This window comes from Carassius gibelio, chromosome A12 (assembly GCF_023724105.1).
Source record: "Carassius gibelio isolate Cgi1373 ecotype wild population from Czech Republic chromosome A12, carGib1.2-hapl.c, whole genome shotgun sequence".
NCBI classification, from domain to species: Eukaryota; Metazoa; Chordata; class Actinopteri; order Cypriniformes; family Cyprinidae; genus Carassius; species Carassius gibelio.
Genome location: NC_068382.1, coordinates 23,062,739 through 23,089,398, shown reverse-complemented (window position 1 = coordinate 23,089,398; position 26,660 = coordinate 23,062,739). Strand labels below are relative to the sequence as shown.

Sequence of the window (26,660 nt, the reverse complement as noted above, 5' to 3'; positions counted from 1 at the left end):
TTGATTTTCCCAATTGGGTTAAAGGTTTTAAATATTGCATTCTACCTAAGATAAAACTTTCATGGATTTCTACATGAACTGTTCCCTCCTGGTGGAATGAGCTGACCAACTCAATCCAAGAAGCTGAGTCCTTAATATTTTCAAGAAAAGGTTGAAAACACATCTCGTTAATTTATATTCGACCCTCTAATTCTAGCACTCTCTATTCTAATGCTACTTCTAATTTTATCTCCTTGTTTCTGTTGTATTTGTATTATTATTTTTTATTATTAAACTACTTGACCTCTCAACATTTGCTCTCTCTTTTCTATTTTTATTATAACTTCTTGTTTTATTTATCAAAAAGAGCCTCTAACACTAGCCTTCTCTATTCTTTCTACTTATTTACTTTTTATTGTAAACAATGATCTTCTAACACTTGCATTATCTATTTGTTTCCGTTCTTTTGACTTGTTTTATTTTTATCTATTATAAAAACAAAATAAGCAAACAAAAATCAAACAAAAATAAACCTTGCTACTATACCTAATAAGTGAAGCCCCGCCCCTGTCCCCACCCATAAACCCACCCCCGTACTGTCATCTTTTTGGAAAACTAAAATATGGTCACCCCGTTCATCCACATAGGTCCTACTTGACATTTACTTTTTTTTTTAATCTAAACAATCTTACATGTCTGCAGGTTTTGTTCTGACCAAATAAAAGTAAATGTTTTAAAATAAATAATTTTACTAGGTCAGTCAGATCTGATCACACGGAATACAGAGAGGAGGTGCTCTCTCTCTTTCTGTCTCTCTCTCTCATAGCTAGCATTAAAAAAACTCACTCACCATAGCAAAACAAGATAAAAACAAAAACAAAGGAAGCTCGATACCTGAATCTGAATCAAGCAAATGAGTGCTCTAATGATAGCTAGCTAACATTACTTATTGAGCTTGAAATGTTTCACCTCATCAGCATTTAAAAAACCATCTGTTATTGGAACTGTTGTAAAAACAAGCTACAAACACTCTACACACAACATCAAGCAGCCGTGACTTCTTTCTGTTTACGGACGTGACGTAAATATGCAAAGACCTCAAACTGACAAAGGACATCAATTTCCCACGTAATCGAACCAGACTCCTGAAATTGCACACAATTATTTTAAGCTTACTGTTGCAAATTGAGTAAATGTAAAAAGACAGTGTTGAACACTGATGTGTGATGTATTATGTACTTGCTTAATATTTATTTTATTTTTTTTATTTATTTTTTTTACCAAAAAAGTTACATACTGCACCTTAAAGTAAATGATGTTTCAGATGGCAAGGCATGCACAAGCACAAAAAGATTTTCATTAAATTATGCATAGACAATCTGCCAGTTTCACATCTGCTTATGTTCTTTTAGGACTCAGTCGTTCACTATGCTCATTATGAGTGATTTCAGCATCTTATTGAAGTCAGTCTGGAGCTTTGAGAGTTGTTGTGTGATGTTATGAGAGAGTTGTGTCTACAGAAAACCGAACAAGCAGCTGGTGTCGGGTGTTCGGGTCAGAGTTGCCTCTGATGGGCATGAAGATCTCCATGGGTACCGACAGTTGGGCCTGCAAAAACAAAGATTATGCCATGGAGCCAGAATGTGGGGGCGGCGATATCACTGTCTGAAAGAAAAGAGGGAAGAAGAAAGGAATTGAGGAGATGAAGGTCTGTTGTGTTGCTGCAGTTGGCCGTGTGTCATCATGGTGTTACTCATAAGACATTAGCAGCAGACAGAGTTGAGAGGACAGGAATTTACAAGCTGACTGGGGTGCGCTAACAGGGAACTAGCCCAGGACACATGAGAACATGAGGTCAAGGGCTTTTCATCTTTAAGTTGCCTAGTGGGGTTGCAGTTTTCATACACTTATGTCCAGACTTTTGTGTTTATGTTTTCGGTGAAATCTTTATGAATAAATAAAATAATAATAATAATAATTAAAATTAAAAGCTATAAATAATATAAAAGTTACATTTTACAGGCAGCAGAATTCATCCTTTCATTTATATATGCACCTATTTGATTAAAATCTGTTTCATGTCAGAAGTCTGAAGAGGACAAAACATCAGATTTTCACAGATTCAAATCACTTTTGTAGGTGGTTTAATATTAAATTAAAATCTACATAAAAATGTTGTTAATTGTTCTCAATCTTAATTTTATTTTTTTATTTTTTTACTAGAAAGCATTACTTTATCTTCTTAATGTTTGGCTTTACCACCATAGCTGTGTTTTAGGCCCTTTTGAAGTTATAGAGAAAAATATAAGGAAAACCTATAAACAAAGGATAGGATAATGATAAATGTATCCAATGTATCAGTTACATGTGTTTTTTCTTTTATAATTTGTATTTTTCCACTGCTGTGGTTTTATTTTAAACTGAACATGTTGCAGTGCATTATGGGTCTCCACAGACGATAGTGATTTTGTATTTGAATATGCCACCCAATAAACAGAACCTTTAATCACATTGTTTTAGACACTTTTATGTGATTTTTTTTTTTTTTTTTTTTTTTTTTTTTTTTTTTTTTTGTTATTGTTGTTTTTTAAAAAGCAAAACTTCATATTATCATTGTTCAATATCAATATCATGCTATAATCAAAATCACTGTGACTGCAAGTCTAATTGTCCTAATAATAATAATAATGGCAAAGATGCTTGCTGCCTGCCTGCCTTTCCTAGTTTTGATTGCTTGACCTCGTGACCTTTGTCTTTATTTGAGAGCACACAGGCCGCAGTAAATGAATGAGTGGCTGTCTCCACCAGACTGAGGTTATGAAAGATTATTGACTCTGGTTTTATAAATATTTAATGCTCACATTAAAAACTATGGCAGAGGACGGCCATTAGGCTGCAGTAATAAAGAGGCTTTCTGTGTGATTGAGTGAGGTGAGGGCCAAGCAGGGGCCGATCAGGGGCCACTCTTTGATGAAGACGCAACAGAACACGGGTGGAAGGTTCTGTCCTTGCATTTATTTAATACTGGAAAAACACGCGGCAGGACTGGACAGTATGACAGCGTCGCACGTGCTTCAGCTCGGCAGCTGCCCACCATAATTGCTTCAGCGGACCCGACTTCATGTCTTTATGGTTGGTGATAGTGCGCTGAATAATTATTTTGAACTTCATAAACCTTATAGTTGCATCATTCCTCGCTGTAGTTGAAGCAATTGAACATTAGCGAATTCCCATAACGGACACTGTAGGATCTGCTTTCGTGGTACTTTCAATGACGTTGGAGGATGATAAATGCTCCTTCATACATTTATAATGTTACTGTGGTCATTCATTTTATTTTTTTATTTGGTTATACAAGATTGATATACTAGCAAAAAAAAAAAAAAAAAAAAACATGCTCATGTAGAGCGTCGCAGAAGCCATCTCCAACAGCAGACGTTTGCCCGAATGGCAGGCGTCCAAAAATCGATCCCTAATCTGATTGGGGTATGTTTTATTACCGCTGATAGAATTTAGATTTTCTCTGAAGCAATTTCTTCGGCAGATAAAAGAAGCTATTTAAGGGTAGAACAGGCGATTTCATTCTCTGGGCCCGTATAAAGACTATTGTCTAGTTTGTTTATTGTGCTAATTGTAGGAGACACCGATAGGCCCCGTACAGTGTCCTCAGCAGGTAGATGCTCAGTTATCTAGCTACAGATCACCCGGTCCAGGCAAATAGGCACAACAGATCACATTCAAATGCTGTTCTTTGGCATATTGACACCGCGGCTATCAGCCGGGCCTGTTATCTGACTGAAGCCCTGATCTATGCCAGCGGGCGGCTGCATAATAACCTGCGAATCAGTTATGCAGAGACTCTGCCTCCCCTTAATTGTCCACATTGTGAGTAAGAAAACATGCGGCGAGCGCCGTTGCCTTGATGAGAAATTGACATTTTCTGACCTGCTATCCAGAGGCACTCAGAAAGACAGATAAGATCCGTGGTTGTTTTAAAGCAGAGAGGTTATTCTTCTAGGACTGTGCAGATGAGTATGGATTGACTAACATGACTATGAACTATGAAGGGTTTCACCACCTCTTTTATACAAGTGATAACCTTGGCCATTTAATGCATTGACTGATTATTCACAGTTAGTTAGAAAGTCACCAGGCACCATGTGTGTTTTCAGGGAATGGAATTTTGGATGCTGTGCAAACAAAACTTTTTAAACTTTTGAAGTGATTTTAACATGGTTGTACACCATTTTGTAATTTTCAATTTAAACAAGCAAAGTTTGTTAAGACTTGTCTTGAAAAGCTGTATTTATTAGATAAAAAAAAAATAATAACTGTAATAATGTGATTTTTTTTTTTTTTTTTTTTTACAATTCAAAAATCCTGTGATGCAAAGCTGAATTTCCAGCATCATTTCTCCAGTCTTTAGTGTCACACGATCTTTCAGAAATCATTCTATGATGATTTGCTGCTCAAAAAACGTTTAATATATTGATCAAAATGGTTTAATATGATTGTGCAGCTTAATATTATTGTATTTATAATATTATAAATGTACTAACTGTTTTGATCAATTAAATCAGTCCTGAATAAAAGTAGTACTTTCTTAAAGGTTGTTAAAGGTACAAATTAAGGTGGCAAGGAAAACATGATAAAGATCCCAGAATTCAATTAATTATTGCATTAATGAATATTAGTCAAGTTGTAGGCTGTTTAATGTTCCTAAGTAATTAATGATAAAAGAGGTGAATCTGGCACAAGAAATCAAAACTTCATTTGCTTTCTTAATACATGTTCCTTATTGCAGGATTCATCAAAATGCATTATTTGAAATAAAATGTCCCAGGTTACATATGTAACCATGGTTCCCCGAAGGGAACGAGACGCTGCATCCAAAAACTCTGGGAACGCCCTTCAGTGTGACCAGCTCTGAATAATATGTGCAATCAGTCTCATGAATGGGCGTGACATCATAGGCGGGTGACGGAGCGACCAGGAAGCTATAAAAGCACGTCAGGTGCAACGAGCGTCAGCTTCTAGGAATGAAGCGAACTCTGGCAGGGATGTTGGAAGTCTGGCCTTGAGATGCAGCATCTCGTTCCCTTCGGGGAACCATGGTTACATGGGACTTCAGGAACTTGAGATGCGTCAGAAAACGCTATGGGAACAAGAATGCTCATGCCACTAGACTTGCAAGTCCCTGCCTAGTGTGTATACAAGGAGCACAATTAAGGCAAGAGAAAGAAGGGTCATGAGTGGCTCGCAGATCTAAACCATAAAATCTGAACTCAAGATTCAAAACTTCTCTTGACTGAGGTTTGATATAATGGAGCTTATCAGTAGACAAACAACACTAAATAAGACTCACAAAACAAATAGCGACTGACACACACAGAGCATCGCTGAATGACAAAAAGCTGACGCTCGTTCCACCTCACATGCTTTTATAGCTTCCTGGTCGCTCCGTCACCCACCAATGACATCACGCATATTCATGAGACTGATTTCACATATTATTCAGAGCTGGTCACGCTGAAGGGCGTTCCTGAGGTGGAATAGTCTTTTCTGATGAGTGTCTGAGAAACTTATCAAACTATCTGACCACTTTTCACTTTTCCTGGCAGATAAAACCAAGTCACTTATAAATATATCAGATTACTGAAGTAAATTGACATAAGCATGTTGACTGTTTATGAAGAGTTGAACCGATATCAGCTATTTTGCCAGTTTTACCAGCAACATGTGCAAACACTTCCTAAATCGGTTGAAAAGGCTCATTTGACTGTTAAATCCAGCGTGTTTAAAAGAAGCCACGATTCCCAGCGCTAGCTGCTGTAGGCTCCTTTAGCCTGTAATTGCTCAACTTACATTTCAAACACTGGGCTCAGCGAGGCATCCAGTTGAATCAGTTATGGAGCAGCTTCCTGATGAGACGGAGACAGTGAAGCTCAATTCTACAGTCAGCTCACTAATGACCTTCAACAAGGTTAGCATTGCACTGTCCTCTGCGTTCACCCTCCGCAAGCGCTACGTCTAATGATGCATGCATGACTGACAAACCCCATGTGGTCCTGCAGGTTGTAATTCATATCATGTGTTGATGAAGAGGTGCACCTACTCAACTAATGATGTCTTGTTAAATGTTGATGGAACCGAGACTTTTTCCATTTTGCAGTTGTCATAAGTTGGCCGTCTGGATGAATTGCAGAGAAATATCTGCTGGCTTCCTATGGAGTGTCCGGCGTGAAATGGCAGTTGTTCTTCAGGGATCAATGCGTTGACCAGGAGGGCTTCCCTCCCCTGGAGACTGTCGTTTCTTCTAGGAATTCACAGAAGTGGAAGATGAAAGCATTGTGTCATCAGCTCACCCAAAAACACCTGGCCGTAAGAGTCTCAGCCAATGCCACATCAAGGCCAAGGCCAGAGAAAGAGACATGGCCACAATCTTAGCAGGCTCTGCTTCATAACTGCAGCGATTTATACCGATCAGATGTGACAGCACTCCAGGTTTACTTTTTTTCTTGTTAATCATTGGTGTTTTTCGTCTTTGTCCTTGTGCTGACATTTATAATCAGCTGAACAAAAAATCAGATGTTTGTCTCAAGCATTACATTTCAGCAATAAGGTACAAGAGTCTGCACATGAGTCTGTTGCTAGTTACATAATTAGTGTGTTTAATATTGCTTTACAAAGCAGTTTCATGAAGTATCATCTTTATGCAAGAAAATGAAATGCAATTAAAGGTCAGTAGTTGCTCTGTATGAGTGTTGAGCAGTGAAACAAATGTAAACTTTATTTTACCCATCAAAAATGGGAAAAGTGGTCAGATGGCTTGAACAGAGGAATCCGTGAAGGCAGCCTAAAAGTTTGTATTTTATTTTAAATAAAGATTATGAAATAGTAAAATTTTAGCATGACTAGAAATACATATTGACCAATCAGCATCCAAAAAAAAAAAAAAAAAAACCTTATAACTAGACAAAAATAATTGTCAAGAGAGCCTATAGGTTGGCAAGTTTAAAGTAGTTGTAAAAGCCTGATGTTTGAAAATGTAGATAGATTAGATGGATGTTGATGTTTTTAGCATGATTAGCATGTCTTTAACATGACTGGCCTGTAACTAGCATATTGCTGGCATGCTTAGCATGTTGTTAGCATGATTAACAAGTAACTAGCATGTTGCTAAGATGATTAACAAGTTACTAGAATGGTTAACAAGTTACTAGCGATTGAGAAGTACGTTTCTAGCCTGATCAGCATGTTACTAGCATGTTGCTAGCATGATGAGCATGCATTTTTATTTTATTTTTATTTTTTATATACAGAATATGTAAGTTTATATGCATCTTTGACAGAACTGCAAGTAGGTAGATCTTAAAATCATTGTAGTTTTAGTGTGTAAAATTTTACATTTGTAGATTTTTTGTAATTACATTTTTCTTTTCAGATGTTCCTCTTTTTATTTTAAATGCATGGTCGTTTTTAGAGAGAAAAAAAGACCAAAATAAGATTTCAGGGAGAAACTAGTCACAGACAAGAAATACTTTAATTAAATATTATGTAAAATGAACAACTTTGTACAATAAAATTCAGAAATGTGGCCGTAAAACAACTCATCTAAAAACATACAAGTCCCAGAATAAAAGGCATTTGTTCTTACAGAGCTCTTGTTTAGTGAATTCTTCTGAGTATTGACACTTAATTAGACTAAAAAAACAAAACCAGATTGCAGAAATGATGAATCCACAAATGCACTTCACAAAACCTTGAGTTTTTCTTACTTTCAGGGTGACCTCTCCGGCTCCTCCATTTTGCCGAGCTTTGTTGAGCCATCACAAAGCAAATACATTGTTCATTCATCATTTCTTTCCTTCTACAGCTGCCTTTGCTTCCTGCAGCTAAAGGAAACTTGTGTGCCGATTGCCAAGAGGAAACATCCGCTTTTGGTTTGAAACAGAAAGTGTAGCACACTGCTGAACATTACAACATTTACAAAGTCTGAAGTGCAAAGATAAAGAGCTCAAAACGAAAGCTGGGTTTAATTTGCGGATTTTGGCATGACTCAGAAATCAGTCATTGAGAGAAAAAAAAAAAAAAAGTGTAAGAAAGTGATGATTTTGGCTATGCTACGGTATCATGAGTTACTTACAAAATGACATTTACAATATAGAACATCTTCATCTTTGTTAACCATATATGATACAAAATCTAACTTTTAATTTGTTTTTCAATCCCTTTGAATGCTGTTTTTTCTTGAGGGAATAGGGTAAAATTTGTGTTAAAAAAAGACAAGCTGACAAAATAGTCCAAAAAGATGAGGGGTCACAATAATTATTTTTTATTTTAGTAAAAAATGTTTGTGCTTTTTACACCATTGATCTGAATGGAATAATGATATTCACTGTGGTGTACGTTTGTCATTAAAACAGCAGAAAGGTTCCTCTCAGGAGATTCACTGGAAAGCCTTTGACAGAGCTTTTTTCTGACATATTTTAATAAACATTAGTAACTGACGTATATTTCCATTGCAGATATTTTTTTCTTTTCTTTTCTTTTTTTATTTCCTTCTTGATCCCTGTAAACATGGTTCAGTTATGTGGCAAAGTCATGGTGGCAGGTAAAAATGACTTTTTACATTCTACAAAAACAAAATTTACAACCACAATTGGATTCCCCCCCGGGGCGGCTCGACATGCACTTTATCTACTAATATTATTACAGCCAGGTGACACAAACAATTTATTTGACTATACAACAAACAGTTTTCTTTCAAAAAAGTACTTTTTTAGATAACTTAAAAATTAATATAAAAATAAACATGGTTTTGACTGCTCCTCGAAACAACAAATAAACAAACTAACAAACGAAAATGGACGGAAGGTCTGATGGCGTAAACAAACAAAATAAATCTGAATTACAAATGAAATGCGCAGATTTATTGGTACAAAACATCGAATGGAGATGATGATTCTTGACTAAACCTTCATCGCAATTTCGACCATGAAAAACGATACATGTGAGATCAAAGGAAATGATGGAAAGCAATATACAAAATTTCAAAGATAAATACAATATTTATACTTGATATGTTACAAAAAATTCCCTTAGTGACCGCAAGTGTTTGTGTGAAAGTGTTGCAATGTATAAGACAATTTTACTCCTAACTGTAGGAATAAAACTCTGTACTAAATATTTAAGTGAATTTGGAAAATTCAAGACAAGTGTATAAATATTTAGCTACAACTTTGGCAAAATCACAAAAGTCTACAATTGTATAACCACATACAAAACACATTAGGGAGTAAGGAGCTAGAGGTATAAGGACAACTTTCTGGTACAAGAAACAGACTTCACAGTAGCCTAAGAATGCAATAGTATACAGTGCTAGCAAAAAATTTGAAAAACATCGCAGATCACGCTCGATTTACAGGAAGCTTTAGCAGTGGAAATATTTTCTTTTCTTTTTTTTTCTTCTTTTGTCTTTTTTAACCAACAGACTGTAGCGCTTCATCTCTGTTAGTGTGCTTTTTGAAGGCAAGAGAATAATTTTTGCAATATCAAAGTTACAACTTCTACCTACAATAAGTTACAAAGTTCATTTCCGCAGAACGAACTGAATGATAAGATCTCCTTTAGCGGTTTCTCGCACCGTTCCTTCTTCCTTATCTTTCTTTTTGATTTATAAATCATATATCTTATATTATTTCCAGTTTATTGGCTCTGTATATATTGGCCCCCTTTTTATTACCACAATCAAATAAAAAAAGCAAAACAATAAACAAAAAATTATAATTATAAAAAAGGAAAATGAATTCACATTATGAAGACGTGCCGCGGCAGCACATCAGTGAAAGAGAAACATTCTTACACATTTTTTTTTATCAGTGTTTTCATCAAATGGCATATCCACAATGTTTCTTCCCACACAAAGCAAGAACTAGACATAGCCAAGATTAAACCAGAAATGTTTATACAAAATAGGTACGTTTTGTTCTTTTTTTGAGATCGTGAAAATATGACAAGAGATTCAGTCAATAAAATAAAATTGTTCATGACGAAGTCGCTTGCATGTCAATTTCGAATATACTCTTTTAAACAAAGTGTCTTTTTCCTGTGAATAACAGAATTAGTTGCTGATTAACTTCATGATGAATGTCGACTTCGAGGAGGATCTTCCGTATAACGTACTATGCTTCATCCCTGTGAGGCGGCTGCTTTACAAGGGAAGGGAGTGCAATTTACATGGGTGGGACCACCAGGCCAGACATGGCTGAAAGAGAAAGAGAAACAATTTTAGCACAGGAGGTCCCGAGACGCCACACAGAAGACAAAAAAAGAACACAGCAGTAAGTATGTCACTCGAATTTCACAAAAGACTCGAAAGGCGCTGGGGATGTTTGTAAAATGGAGGCTGTTGCTGTCGGGGGCCGACGGGGGAGGGTTGGGAGTGATTGAGTGAAATGTGCTTCACCGACAAGACGTGCTGGAAGGACTTCACTTTTTGAAAGAGGAGCTTTCTGACATTTTGAGGAGAAAGCATCCTGGCTCCCACATGTGTGATATTTCTCTTAGCGTTTTGTTAATGGCAAACAGTGGGCCAGACTCCCAGGAGAGGGTCCCTGCTGACAGCCGTGAAACAACATGGTCACTTCTGCTAACGTCACATAGACCTGCGGTCTCCCCTCCTCAGTCAGCAACCAGACACCCCTCGGCTTTGCCCAAATTGAAATCTTTGCCTCACTCCCTCCTGCCATTACCAGAGCCGAGTGGATGCTGGAAAACAATTTGCATTCTTCTGTCAGCCCATACACCCCCCCCAATCTCTCCTTATCGTTACATCTAAAGAAGGCAGGACTAGGTCGTCTTACGCCCACTTCTCAGGCCGCCCGAATGCAGAGATTGATGTACTCACTCATTTCCGCAATTAGGTGTCTAGTGAAGTGCCAGGGGAGGGCAAACAGGAAGAAAGCTCTTTTGCCGCTTTCTACTTATTTGTAGAGTCATGCTTGGAGTGCTTTTAAGTTTGCCAAGGCATCTGATGTTGTGGCATTCCTCATTAATTTCTGCAAACCACATATTAATAAGTAGATGCATGTAGCGGCATGAACTTTAATTTCTCAGTTCATTAGGTCTAACATTATTAATCTCGCTTGCACACGCTATGGCTAAAACATGTTTTTCGAAGCAAACAACTGGGCCTTGACGGAGAGCAAATACGAGCGCACTAAACAGCCAGAGTAAGTCTTTAATTTGCCGAATGATGCTGCCCTGCCGAGAATACCATGAGCTCTTTCCCTCTCACTCTTTCTTCTCATAATCACATTCAACCTGGGTTATAATCACTTCTTCTGCTGTTAAGTTCCTCTCTGGTGATGTTATTCAATGTCGGATGAGCAAACTCGGCGAGGTGTTAACATTTCTGCCCTTTTCAGATTCGTTGTTTGCGCTACTATTGTAGGAAACATAAATTTTTAACTTGCTACAGTATTTCAAGGACGAGGGAGTCGTGTACCACCAGTGTAGACAGAATATGGTGACATACGCTGAGCTCAGTTTGAATGCAAAGGAGCCGGTGAATAAAAGAGTTGATTTTATTTGCACAAGATGTTTCCGAATTATAGTGATCCCAGCCACTCGAGTATGAAATCTCATGAGACACTTAACTTTGCTTAATCATTAATGAAAGATAAATAAATCAATAAACACACCCACACATGCACATGCATTCTACATGCCCGCATGCATAATGCGTTCTTGCACTTATCCGACCACTCATCCATCCATCCATCCACACGCAAATGCATAATTGAAGCGGGCAGAAGGCCTTGTTCGTTAAGCGCCGTGGATGCCGGATGGGTGGCGTCTGGGTACCAGAGTGCAATAATGTGACCCAACAGGTGAGGCAACTGCGGGGCGTTCTAAAAGCAGGGAGTCGGCTCTCACCTTGAAGTCCATTGCCATTTGCACTGGTGCAAGAAGGAGGAGGAGATGCTTGGGGCCTGACAACTGGAGCAAAGGCGCTTTTTTGTTTCACTGCAGAGATGACATTGGCAGGTGAGAATGAGAAAATGCCGTGTGTACTGCTACAGTTTGAAGAGAGGCTGACCGAAGAGGCTGCCATGGTAGGGCTCGACGGAACTACTGCAACAAAGCAGACATAGTCACCACTCAGAGAGAGTTCACTTCTTACAGACGAAGAGTCAGAGAGCCAGGCCTCGCCTCTTTTTCAAATCATATTCATGGAATGAAAACAAATCATGGAGAAATGGTTGGGGATATGGGGGGTGGGGTGGAATTTGGCTTGTGGGTCTTTTTTGGGGGGGACTAAAACAAACGAGCAAATCAACAGGTAAATGGAGTTGGAAGGGGATATGAGATGTCCTACCTTGGCCACTTTCTGGATAATAGGCGTTTTTTATCGACTCTTTGACTGGGTAATTTTGCCGAAAACATTTGTTTTAAGAGATTTTGAGTGTTGTTTTGGTGGCCTGCTTTATAATTGCAATTAGATTTGCTTTTCAATCGACTGCTTTGATTGGTCAAATTTCCTAAATGTCTCGGTTGTTCAGCCTCCAGAGTCACCCCTCCTTTTATCCAGTAGCACACATTCCAAAAAGATAACAAAACAAACCAACAAACAACCACGGAACAACAACAGAGGAGTGTCAAAAGGAAGTTGGGGGACAGAGAGAGCGGAGGCTCGTCATTACCTTGATACTTACTGCCGTAGGGAGAGTTTGCAGAGGATCCGTTCAAGAAGCCCGGTGGACTGGGCACACCCAGGTTGGGCATTCCCGCATTGCCATAGCCGTTCATGCTGTTGCTGACAGTGTTGTAGTTGGACTGCTGTGGGGTGCTGCTGGGCACGTAACCGCGAGGCGACACACTGCTCGTGTTGCGACTGTAGCCCACTGGGGACGGAAAGACAAGGGTCAAAATCTGTGACAATGTTTGCAATCTATATAATTCTTCTAAATAGTCAAATTTGTTAAGGTTTATAGACTATTTATTAGCATATTCATTCACACTTTTAAAATAGTTCCTACAGTCATGCCATGCCTTTCTTTTTTTTTATTATAATTTTTTCATGAACGATTTGTGCAGTAATGCATTCTACTTGTTTCATGAGTATGGCTCAATGTGCTAAATTCCCCTCCTTGTATGTGAGGAGGATATTCAGTGTCCTAGCGTGCATTCTGGTGTGATTTTTCCCTGTCCTGACCTGAGTGGAGGCAACAACAGAACAGGTGTAAACCTATTATCTGTGCACTGGCTAAATGCAGTGTGTGAGATAGCGCAGCGTGTTCTTGCAGGCTGGCAGCAGAGAGATGGGGACAGGGTCAGGCACCTCCTGGGATCTATGCTATACACAGCCAGGAAAGATAAAGCTGCAGTCTGCCTGTGCCATGATTCATGCTGCTAGCAGCTCGCTAATGTTCGCTAATCGTTGTAAGCATTTTTCTAGAAACGTACAGTATATAACTCATTTTGATATTCGCAGATGAACAACTAAAGAGGTTATTAGGTTCTCCTGCCTGGCTGTGCTGGTTAGGCTGTTGTTATGCATTCTTTTTCAGTGGCTTCTCTCAGCCAGCAAACCACTTTATTCTGGAATAAGCTTTTAATCTTCAGGGTAATCTACATGCTAAACTTCATGCCTTCTTCATGCCACATACCTTGTGAGGTCTCTGAGACGTTGACAGCAAGCTGACCACCAAAAGAGTTGACTCCCATCATTCCGCCGTGAGAGGCCGTGTTGGCGAGGGAAGGGATCTGGTTGTGATTACGTGGGACGCTGTACAAAGCCTCTGCGATATCAGCGGCCCTCTTCAGGATGATCTCCTACCACACAGAAACAGAGAGAGGAGAGTTATCAGTATGTTCTCAAAGGAACTTGAGGTCAGGGATCTGAAATCATTAGAACTCCTTAATAAAACACTTATGTGTAAATGTATGTAAAACTCTTATATAAAATGCCATGTAAATAAAAGCAAACTACTTAAAGAGTAAATTACTAATTTTTCCTTCTTGTGTTTAATGAATGATTATATTTGGCATACATTTTGGCACTATATATATATATATATATATTAGACACACACACACACACACACAAATAACAAATATAAATATGGATTTTGTGCCTGTAGGTAAACATAAATGACAGTACGTTAGCGTTTGTTTCGCTGTAGTTGGACTTCAGTGTCTTCACCCCAGTGCAACTTAACTGGGGGAAAATAATGTAATGGATCATTTCTTCTGAATATGTATTAGACCTATCAAGCATAGCTAGACTGCTCTGTAGAATATATTCCAGAAGTGCACCTTTTTAGGGCCAAGTTCAAGGTTATCTTCCCATTTAAATAAGCCTGTATATGGCTGTGTGCATGTGTTTTGAGTGATTAACTTGTCATTTTGCACCAAGAGCCGCAGCCAGGAATTAAATTGTGAAGAAGAAGAAGAAAAAGAAAACAAGCTTTCACCCGGCTACAGTACAAAGGCCCCCAGCTAGCTTTGAAACGCACAGGAATGTAGCAAAAGGAGACGAATGCTGATTTAATTACAGCCACCATGCAAAGGAAGAGAAAAGGTGCTTCATTAGTATGAGTTTGTACCTGGTTGTTGTGTGGCATCCCGTACAGCGCTTCTACAAGGTCAGCGGCTCTCTTTAGCAGCACCTCCTGCAATATACACCCAGAACGCAACATAATCAGTCATAAAGACATATAAACACCATCAGCCAGTACATTGCACATCAACAATAAGTGGGACTGGTTAAATTATAAGCCATTTATCTCTGTTTGGGAAAAAAATACACAAGCTGACGAGCGGAAATAAAAAGTTTTTAATTATATATTATCAAATGAATTCGTTTATTTCTTAGTCACATTTCATTTGACTTGGTTAGACTAGTGAAGTGGTGTGCAACTTAAGCTAAATGAGTCAACATAAGGCGTTTCAACAATGCGGCCTTTGGGGTATTAAACAAACAAACACTAGCACCGAGTCAAACACAGACGCCACGTTCGCCTGCTAATTCCACGCACTTTAGCTCAGAAGAACAATGAGTCATTTTCCATATCTTAATTAAACTGGCAGAGTCTTCAAAGACAACATCTCACCCCTAATTCATGCCCCATATTTGCAGAAGAGTTCAATGCCCATTCCTCTTTCTTCAGGACAATAAAGTGAATTAGCTTGAGTTAATCTAGTTCCTTCATAATGACATTAGGACATTTTTCAATTAACCCTCTCTCTCTGGCTGTTGTAAAGGACTTCATAAACGACTTCCCCTCCAGAGTGGGCTGAGAGGCTGTGCCCTGGGACATGAACGCCGGGAACTCTCGCTTATCCCCGTCTGCAAGCTGTCCCCCGACTTATAACACAACAAGGATTAACCTGCTGCTTATTTTCCCTTCAAAAATCACACCTAAGCTGCCAATGAGGTGTGTGTGGCAGGACCTCCAAAGCATTTTGCATGGGCTGCTGCTTGTTTTCTTTTCCAAGCGCTACTTTTTGGGAGTGTGTGTTAAATTGTTGTTGCATTTTAGTATGTCTTGAACTTACTGGCTTACTTTTAATCGATTTGTAGGTCGCGTTTGAGTGTAACCACATTCATGGCGTTGTCCTTGCGAGTGCAAAGCCCGGAGCGCCTTTATCATGGCTCGATGGCTATTTCATTCCCATGCACAAGCGCCATGTTGGATTCATATTTATCAAGATTAATCACAGGCCCATGCGTTTTATAGAGACGCACTCTAAACCTGAGTCTAACTGGATGACTGCTTCTTCAAATGGGCATTTACCTCGGAAATTGGGGGCTGCGTTTCATGTTGCATGCGTCTAGTTTGCATACAAATAAAGAATTACACTTGTCATTCAGCAGGTAGTGTCAATGAAAGACCCAGCTGTCCTAGTCCGGCTCTCAGATCTCTCTAAGCAAGATTAAGCATTTTTCTGAGCTGCTAATAATTACTCATCATCTCAGTCATCAAATCACAAGACGTCTTACATGCCTCCCAATTTCACCCAATGATTATCACAATTAACATCGCTGAAACTTCTCCCCAGCTGACACCTACTTGAACTTCTCATCCATATGGTGGCTGAGAGGAGGAGATGATGTAAGGATAGTTTAAGAAAATGATGCATACTCTAAATTCTAATCTGTCATTTGCCATGAGGTGTGTTTCCTAATGAAACGTATTTAGCAGAGCGCGTTGAAGTGGGAGTCTATGCGTTTCGAATGCATTGGCCAATCGGCGAAGGAGGCTGTGAATGAGTATGTTTTGTTCCAGCATGCCCCTCTCATCCTCGTGGCCTCATGCTGAGAATATGATTAGCGGTGAGCGGTGTTTGAAAAGCATTTCCATGTAAATTTCAGAGTGGCGGCGTTAAGTGTAATTGACTCCCCTTTTTTTTTTCGCATCGACACAAAACTCCAGGTTAGGCTGGGAACTGTTTAAGCCTGAAACGATCCCAGGGCTTGTTCCGTGACAAATGCAAGGGCTTATTATTACAAGAGCTCATTGTTCCGCCGGTGGACGAGAATCGTTTAAATGGAAAACTTGTTATTATCGCTCTTGAATATCGTGAGTGGTATATATCACCACTGTTAAAGAAGCCAAGTGAGGTGAGGGGCTGGAGGTGCTAATGTCATTATAAAAGTGTAAAGCAATTATTCTGTTAGTTCTTGCCTGAGGTGATGAATACATTGAGAAGTGCGGGACCAATACGTGTAGCTACCTCGCAGAAGCCGAGAGACAGAAGATGAATTTTAATGCATGGGTAATTGCTCAACATGAATGCATTTCTAATAATTTTTCTTGGATATTAGATTGAATGGGAAGTGGAATAGATTGGTGTTTGCGAACTGTAACAGGATGCAAAGAGGCTAATGGAACTAATGAATGTGAGAATACGGCCGACACGTTACTACTATATGAGTCGCAATAAAGATTATTTGATGGCACGTAAGCAAATGTATAGAGCCTGATCAGACTTTCATTCCAGTGTTTTTCTCATCCTTAAACCGAGACAAATGGATGACACTGATTTCAAACAAGGACTTAAAAGAAAGAGGATTGCAAGGTCCCTTTAGCAATCTCCTGCCTCATCACATGAGTGACTTCACATATTGCTTTTTACTCTCTCTTGCTGTCTTAATATATAAACGTGTTCATGGACACCCTTTTTCTTGGATCAAGCAGCAAATTTTTATTTTATTGAAAATTAGGGAGGTAAACTGCAATTCCAAGCAACTAGTAGTATGAATATGTTAGGGATTTCAAAAGTAATGGTTTAATAAAAAAGCTAAATAATTGAGATATACTTGTATTTTTAATGTTGATATTTAGCAGCTGCATGTCCAAAGCAGTACATGCACGGCATACTGGCTTTCTGTCCGGCTACTATTTCCCATCAGACCATGTGCATTGTAGATCCCTGCCTGAAAAGGAGGAAGAAAAAAATAAATAAAAACAACCCCGTAATCGATATCAGGGGTATATTATCAAGTCTACAGCTGAGTCGAGCGGGCGAGCATGAGTGTGATGGCTTTACCTTATTGCTAACACACTGTGTACATCCCTCCCCCAAAACCTCTTATTACAGCGGTCTGTCTCCTGCCTGTGACATCTAATGCAGCCGCTCCTCCCAAATGCTCTGCCTCTTATTGAGAATATGTGTAAGGGTCAATTGCTGCTTTGCGTGGAGCTGGCTGTGACCCTCGAACGCAATAGAGGTGCAGACGGCTGCGGTAACTATGATGAATCACTTGGCACTTTCATTTACATGCTGCTGAACTCACATTTGGGTCCATTAGTGGCCATAATCTAATATTTATGTTGTTTATTGGAACTGATCTGGTCTGATGGCCCTGTGCTGGGGGTTTACCTGAATTTCAAATGAGTGAATTTGCATGCACTTGAGAAAAATAAATACAAAAATTTTACATTTTTCTGTTACTGATGCGGTTGTATTTTTCTTCTTTTAATGTAATGTAATTCTTCTTTTTTCCAGCTTCAAAAGTGCTCATGCAGAGTGGATATTTTATTTTATTTACTATTATTATTTTATTTATTTATTTTTTGATAATGGATAGTTTAAAGCATTTACTGGAATGAGAATTCCTGTCCAGAAATTGGCCTCCACAGAGACAGAAAGCCAAGTGTAATTGAAACACATCATGTGGTGCAGGGCAAAGTCTTATGAGTTTTTAGTTTGGTGTGTGTCCGCGGTACACTAGCGCTGAGACAACGCCATTCCAGAGCTGTTCAGAGGAAGTTAATGATAGCAGCTGCTCCCATGCTGTGCTTTAATAGATATTTGTATGATATCTGTTATTAGGCCTCCATGGTGGTCAGCTCGTGCCAAGCACCCATGAACAGGGTACAAAATAATCTCTTAACATATTATTAAGAAAAGCCCTTGGTGCCGCACAGCTCTCAGATGGGAAATTAGCGCGTTTTCTATTAGCCGGGCACAAGTCATAGATCCTATCAAAGCTAAATGAGCAAAACAAAAAACACGTGACGAATCAAAGAATAGGAAAAAGAAAAGGTCCGACAGGCATGCTTTGTCTTTCATGTCCCACATCAAAACAACAGAACTGTGATACGTGTCGACCACATGGGAACTACAGGCAAACTGCATGGTTTGTGAAATTTAAGTGGGGGAAAAAATAAATAAATGAAGCTAAAAAGCCCAGAGAGAGCAAAACTAATTTATTAACCTGCTAAGACAAGGACTTTTAACGGAAAGCTCTCCAAACAAAAGATTAAACTGGATCTAGCTTTGGAAAATGAAAGGAAAACAAGACCAAAATAATCACACATCTGAAAAAGGCCTCTGCTTAGATTACAATCGCCACTGCCTACTGAGGTGGAAAAATACTTAATTGAACCATTTCGACGTGCTGAAAGTTGCGCGATTACAGTGGAATCCAAACACGCCGGATCGCATAGTGATGACTTGCCAAAAGCGATTGCATTCACTTGCTCAACTAGCCAGTGAATTGTTTCCCATTTTGACATTTCTATGATAAATATCTTTTTCACACACACACACACACACACACACACACACACTGAATCACTAACCTTGGGCAACCTCTCCGGATCACCTGGATGTCTGGGAATGACCTTCTGCAGTCTCTGGAAGCCGTAGTCAATAGTTGGTTCGTTCAAAGCTAAACCGCAAAACAAGAAAACACCATCAGTTAGCATCATGCACAGGCAAAACAAATGAACAGATTTGTGTTTTCATCATAAATGTTATTACATTCGCTCTTGAGAATGTATGCACCCATCATGCATTTTATTCCAGATAGGCCTGAGCATTTGAATAAAATGTAATAACGTGGTGTGCAATACTCTGTCAGAGCCACATCTATCACCTCTCCTATTTGTAAGAACGAGGCCTATAATTGATCAGATAAATTTGAAGGAGTAAGTGGATACATTACAAATGAAACAGGCATGCTCATACAAACTCACACACTCGATTGCGACTGTCAGCCCTGTGAAGTCTGCATCAGTCCTGCTTCCTGAAGCACCCTCTGGATTTATTGGCAACGGGCAATGATGACATATGTCTGGCTATTGCACCCTTTCAGATTTATCCCTCTTTCTCGCACTCTCTCCGCCATCGTGCGCTAAAGCAAAGCAGGCAGGAGGAACACTTCATCTTATGGAGCTTTAATAATCTGTGAATGGTTGACTACAAACTGATGTAGGGCGCTATCATTTCACAGCTGTGCCGGGGCTGGCCTCATGAAATTGCTGGCCACAAATAGTAATTAATCTTTTCCTTCACACACACATACTCACACACACATGCTGCACACACATATGTTCCCTCCCTCTCAAATTGGAATTTTGAGTATGAAGTGCCCCGGTTATAAATCAGACAGAGCTGCTGCGTATACAAGTGCATGAATCATAATCGCAACTTCCTGCTACTGCATGCATTGTGTTTAACAAGCTTTTTGAAGAGCGCATGGAGGTCTATTGCAGTATCACTAGACTTTAAACATGGGAAGATAGTTTCCACAAATATGAAATATGTTGCACTCTAGGATGTTTTTTGAAAAAAAAAAAAAAAAAAAAATTCCTGAACACTAATCTGCTACTGGCCAGACATACACATAGCCCCGCCCCCAAAGTGGCTACATGCAAATGAACATGAAAAAATAATAATACAGAAGGAAGAAAAGATCACAAGAGGAAAGCAAGCAGAACATCAGAATAAAAATATTATCAGACATGAATGTAGATGTCTTTATGAGTGATGAGGCCGTATGAATCAATGTGCTTTTCCTTTTGAGAGATCAAATCTGTCTGTTCCCCTTATTCAGCATGCAGTTTGCTGAACTCTGAACGGGGAGGAACACTAAAGAACGAACTAAAGCAGAGAATGAAAGATGACAGCCTGAGAGGAGAAGATGAGCATATTAGACAGGAACTTCCTGGAAATAATTGGGTGACTTTATGATGAAGTGCTACAATCACATCTAAGTGTAGTAGGGGGCGGTAATCCAATCAATCCGATCTGATCAATATCAAGACGGTGCTTATGTTTTGGCGCACATGTATGCGTGTCATCATGTGACAGCAGTGATGCTATTTGACATGCCATTTTGCATGGCTGAAGACAAAGTAGCGTGAAGGAATCCGAAGTAAGATGTCGGCTTGTTAATAAAGCATTGATCGGGCATATTGATTTTACATGACATGGCTTTCATGAGGATGTAGCTCTCACATGCACACCTTCACCTCCCCTTTCCTTCTCCTCCTGCCTGTCGTTCCTAGACGGACACCCTCCACCTCTCCAAGATGTAAATGCTTGAATTACAGCACTTCATTATGCCTGAATTTGCCCATATGAGGGTATTCATCATTTTGGCCTGTGTTTTTTTTTTTTTTTTTTTTGTCTGGCGCCTGGAACTACACAAATGGATCATGCACTTTGACACTAGCCCTTAAGGATGTGTGTTCGCCCTGGGACACATAATAAAAGTACCCGGTGACATTAAATATTGCCCAAAAGCAAGCAGATTTACAGCCGTTCTGATGGCACTTTCACACAGCACAGCCCCGAGCAGCAACATGTTGTTCTGCGCTCTGACATTGAGGCTTTGCTGATGAAGGAATGTGTGCGGTTTGATAAATGTATCAGAACAGTGGGCGCTAAACGCTCTTCAGTTATTGATCTGATGCTAATGCAGTAAAAGAGGTCAGTGAGACCTTCATTAGCGCAAGAGAGTCCCTCACCTCTGAGATTCTCCACCTCAAACATGCCAGGAATTATTAACTACAGCTGGGTAAAAATCACACTGATTTAGAATGGTAGCCACCATTTCTTGTAAAATGCAATAGCATAACTTATCCAAGTAATAAAACATCAACCCTAAAAATATTCTAATCTTTAGATATGGCTCAATGTAACCCATTACACCCATTTTATCACCTACCAAGTGAAAACCAAAACCTGATCACTTTGTATGAAGTAAAACACAATTTAAGGTATCTGTAGCACAAATGGTGCACTTAAGCGTCTTAGCAAACATCACTAATAACTCTAATAGCCATGTTATGTTTTGTGGAAACTGTGGTTACTATCCTAAGAAAAAATAAATAAATAAATAAATAAATAAATAAATAAATAAAAGATTATAAGGGGAATACTGCTGTGATTACGAACACATAAATGTTATAAAAATGGCATAGAAGTGAATAGAAGGAGAAACAGATGTGGTTTGTGTGTGTGTGGGGGGGGGGGGGGGGGGGGGGTATTAGTGCTACTGGGCCAGCTGGGAAATATGGAGAACAGATTGAGTTTAAATCCAGACAGACTCCTTGCAAGCATCTTGCTTCTTCACTCTCACATTGCTGAACTACAAAACTCTTTTTCTCATTCACAACCTACACATTCTCTATCTCTATATCTTTCAGCACAGGCCTGAGGCTAAGCCCCTCCCACTGCCCTTTGAGTCGGCCCCCCAGCCTCGGGCTCGGCCAATCAATAGCACTTTCCTGTTTTAGAGCTGGGTAATTATGAGGTGGAGAGAGTAGGTGACCTTTCACCTGTTCCGCATTACTTTGCTGATATTAAGATAAATTGCCCGATTTTGGGTAAACATATGCTGCAATTCAGGCTGTCAGCGCCGGTTTGCTCAGGGATAATTTGTATTGATCTCTCCGTTTCTTCCCAATTCTGCTTACTGACCTCGTGGATAATGAGAGAGAGAGAGAAAGAGAGAGAGAGAGTGCTGGATATGGCTGTAGTCACCACTGCTTTTCACCGCATGCATGTGTGTGTGTGTGTGTGTGTGTATGGGTATCTGGAAGCCTGGTGTATGTCATTTGCAGAGTGTTTTGCTTACGTCTTTGTTTGTTATCCATTTTCTGTTTGTTTGTTCTATCCATCCAGAAAGGCAAAGAGTGGGGACGAAAGCCGTTTAGCACTCAAGCATAACTGAGCATGTTAAATCAAATCAGGCTAACATCTCGTACGGACCTGTTATGAATTATGGAACCGTTCGTATAAAAGGGAAATGTGCTTGGTAATGAGCTAGCATGCTTTTCGGGCTGCCTTGCCTTCGCAGAACGAGTGGAGTGAATGAACAGAAGGGTTTTCATTTGATGGATGACAAATCTAAAGCTCCTTGGGCTGGTCATCATGTTTAGTTGTTTTTTTCACCCCTCATTTGTAAAAGAGAATGTTAAGCACAATCTGCCAGGGACTTAACGTAAAACAGCCTCTGAGTTTACGTCCAGAGAAAGTCTGTGTGTGTCTGCATGTCGCCTGCTCGTGTGCGTGTGTGCGTCTCCATATATTTCAAGATTGAGTGTTTTGACCTTGTTCTCGCAGACTGTATATATTGTCATTCTTCAAAGCTGACACGCTAGAGTGCGGCAGATACTAAACTGTGACACGTTTTTATTTAGCAATAAGAGAAGTGTCCCATAGTAACATCACTGGGAAGTGACAAAATCACAATCAATCACAATAAATGCAGCTGCACGGATTCGCAAAGTTACGAGATGAAGAAAACTTGCTTGAATGTACATTCAAAATGGTCATTTTCTGCTAAATCAGGAATCGAATATGGTAAAATATGGAAATACAAGTTTTAAAATATGATCGAATTAGCCACAATATTTAATAAAGGGTGTTTAATAAATATTTATCAACGGTTTACTGTAAGAAAAACTGCAAAAAAAAAAACAAAAAAAAACTGTAAATAATAATCAAAATACAAACAACCAGCTTCTTATGCTGAGTAAACCTGGTTCATTTTAAAAACTTTGCTGTTGCATTCTGGGTACTGAAGTTCTGGGCTATTCCAATATATATATATTGAATCACACACTTTGGAAATATACAATATGTTGTTTTCATTTTGTTAAAAATCATTCTGAAAAAATCGGCAGTTCTTTAAATTTCCATTCATTTAACACCCTAAAATGCATACTCTACACCACTTGTGCATCCAATTCTGTTCAAATTATATTCATTTGTTTAAAAAAAAAAATAGAAATCTGTGCTTGCATTCCAGACGTCCATAACATCCCGTGATGATGATAACTCTGTATCTTTGGCTCTGATAATGAATGGCTTTCTGGCTGTTGCTCTCTATTACTTTGTCTAATTATCCTTAACTGCTGCGAGCTTATCTCCGCCCCACCTCCACCATCAAGAACCGCTTTTCTACTTTTTTTTTCTTCTTCTACAAACACAAATCAGAAAGGGGAAACGCTAGAGATTTTAAAACAGAGCATGATCTGGAATAGTGCTGCCCATCTCTGGATTGGCTGACTGTTGTCAACACACGCTTCAAAAACAAAAACAGAGAAAGGAAATGTCTTTTAACGCGGACTGACCATTGTTCCACAGCTGAGCGAAAGAGACATGCATGAAACAGAAAAAAATAATAAAATGAAAGAGGAAAAACATCAAAAGGCCCAAATAGTTTTTGAGTTTAATGCAGCATAATAAAAACAGGAAAACATTCATTTGTTCCAGCGCAGCTGCTGGATTTTTCTCTAAATGAGGTCAATTTTCATTGCAATTATGATCATCTTCCTGCTACTGCCAGACCAAGAGATGCAGTAATAACTCAGTTACTTTTCTTTAGTGAAAACAGACCACCTTCATAATTAGAATTTCTTTGAAACAGACCTGAAATATAAACTGAGAGAAGGACTAAGGCATTTTTAGAGAGAGACACATTCTGGTAGCTGCCATTTTATATATTTTATAATATATTTAATTACGTATAAAATAAGTATATATAGAATAACACACACACACACACACACACACACACACACACACACATATATACATATATATATATATATATATATATATAATCTAATATCTAATATTACATAAGCCAAGTGAAATATCTACAATATATTCAAAATACTAAAACTGAGATTGGCAGTGTATAAGAAAAATTAGCTGATGTCTAACTAGTTTTGTACTATTACAGTGCTTTGGATTTCAAGTCTAATTTGAACAAGAAAAAAGCAAAAAGTGAGGAAGCAGAGAAAAACGTGGGGTTTTCGAAGAACAGAGTGAGCGGGAGCTCTTCAACGTGGCTCTAACTTCTTCATTTTATTGCCAGCTGTCTCCGAGGAAGCTATTTCATCTCCAAGAAATTCAGATACTCCGGAAATTAAAATTTCAAAGATCTGCGGCGTAAAAAAAAAAAAAAAAGAGTGTGGGAGAAAAAAATCAATGGAGGCAGATCAATGCTCATAGAAATTTCATGAACTTTGAACCGATACAGGCATGATGATGAGAAAGAGAGAGAGCGGGCCGCTCAAGCCACCGATAAAGTGTCGACAGGACAAGAGAAGCCCACTCTCACGATCTAGGCCGTTCATATTTTACTTCCCTGACAGAAATTACATTTCAAGTCTATTTCTGTAACAAGGAAGGTTAAAAAAGACCCCTACTCCTTCCATTTCTCTTTTTCTTCCTCCTTTTGTCAGCATTCTCCATCCATGTGACTCACCTCTGGCGGATCTGACTCAAACGCACCATTTTAAAAGCTTGCCTATATAAAGTCGTATTGGGTTCCACCTTCGCCGATAGCAGACGCAAATTAATATTGTAAAATGAAGATCAATACATGGATGAAGGGGCAGGGCGGGATCGATGGGTGCTAAATTATTGCTGCATTTCGTCCTCATTCGAGATGAGTTGTGTTTTCCTTTGCCAGTCAATACTTTGTGGCTTCTCTCATTAATCTATAAATAAATTTGGCGATGAATGTGGTGCCCGGGTCAGAGGGCTGAAAAGGGGAAGATGTTTGGGAACTAGAGAGCGCCCCATCCATCAGAATGAGCGCTGGCCACTGGAGCATGACTAATTTCTCTGACTTAGTGAGGACAAACCTATTTAAAGCTGCCAGAGGTAAAAAAAATAATAAAATGGACCGAACCAAAATAGCAACCAGTAGGGCCAATTATACCCAAATCACCACAGTGCAACGCTCTTTAAGGAGAGAGGGTTCATTCGACCCTTCCAGCACATGAAGAGGTTGACTGAATCTTTTTTGGACCGCTGCTTATTATAGAGTTGTAGCTTGTCACAATATTGCGTTAAAATATCACCACAATCCCCAATGGTGTGGCATTGCTCACAATAATGGCGCACTCCTCTCTGAAGTAATAATATTTCTCAAAGAACTGTCTGAGAAGAAAAATTCTCATCTGCTGAGAAGGACTCAGTTCTTGGTTCTAGTTATTAGTGAGCAGTTCCCCAGTACACTTGTATCATTAAACAATGTTTTCTACACGGACATTTCCATTAAATGTGTAGAAAACATGAATAAAATTAAATGAAACACATTAAAATATATAAATTATTATTATATTATTTATAAAATATGTAAAATAACATATGATAATTTTGTCTTCCAGACTGTTGTGTAAAAAAAAAATAAAATAGTTCCAGTTAAATTAACGAGTGTGAATTTCGATTGAAAAAAAGTTCAAATTTGGGAATCTTTTCTTCTTTTGCTTTAGGATCTTTGATTCAGATACCAAATTTGATTCATTTTGAATCAGAATCTTTGATTTGAATGTGAAATTGAATCAAATTGAAATTCATTGAAATTTATTATTTAACATTAGTAACAATAACCATATTTGTTGCAGTTTCTACGTATATTTAATTCATCTGTCCATTGTTAAAGCTTCTTAAACTCTTTCAGACAAGGCTTTGTCAAGTCAACATTCAAAGTTGATCTTGACAAACATTGCTTTTCTAATTACAAACAACAGTTATACGAATTTCTTTGATTATCAAGTTCTTCTTCCTGTCCAAATTCGGTTATTCAATTAGATGAAATAATTCCCAATGTAATTCTGATCCTGCTACTAAATGTAGATGTAACAAAACAATTTTGTAATGGTGAAAATGAATGAATCTTCTCTATTAAGTGTGGAGTGCAGCTTATTGTACTTCATGTAGTGAGCATGATAGAGATGAAGAGGAAAACAACTCCTGGACTGCGTTCAAAAACATCTGTTTACTTTTCCTCCCTGCTACTGATTACTTCTGGTACTGAGTGTGTGTGTTTGCATATATGTGTGTGTGCATCTGTGGTGCTATCAGATACAGCTCGTGCTCAGCGAGGCCAAAGGCAGTGGGTGGGGACAAGTGTC

General features: G+C 38.9%; 1 protein-coding gene across 15 annotated transcripts in view; it reads right to left on the bottom strand.

The window, feature by feature from the left end:
• Nucleotides 1-7,503: 7,503 nt before the first annotated feature.
• LOC128025493 (transcription factor COE3-like) overlaps nt 7,504-26,660 on the bottom strand; it is a 94,812-nt gene continuing 75,655 nt past the window's right edge. For 4 of the 15 annotated variants that reach the window (XM_052611908.1, XM_052611909.1, XM_052611915.1 and 1 more), the window contains exons 11-16: nt 19,077-19,165; nt 14,592-14,657; nt 13,653-13,818; nt 12,687-12,887; nt 11,920-12,117; nt 7,504-10,246 (exon numbers count right to left, since the gene is read on the bottom strand). In XM_052611908.1, the coding sequence (XP_052467868.1) occupies nt 10,215-10,246; nt 11,920-12,117; nt 12,687-12,887; nt 13,653-13,818; nt 14,592-14,657; nt 19,077-19,165 (752 nt within the window). In that variant the 3' untranslated portion in view covers nt 7,504-10,214. The remainder of the gene's footprint in view (nt 10,247-11,919; nt 12,118-12,686; nt 12,888-13,652; nt 13,819-14,591; nt 14,658-19,076; nt 19,166-26,660) is intronic. The other 11 variants (XM_052611917.1, XM_052611922.1, XM_052611918.1 and 8 more) reach the window with 5 other exon arrangements.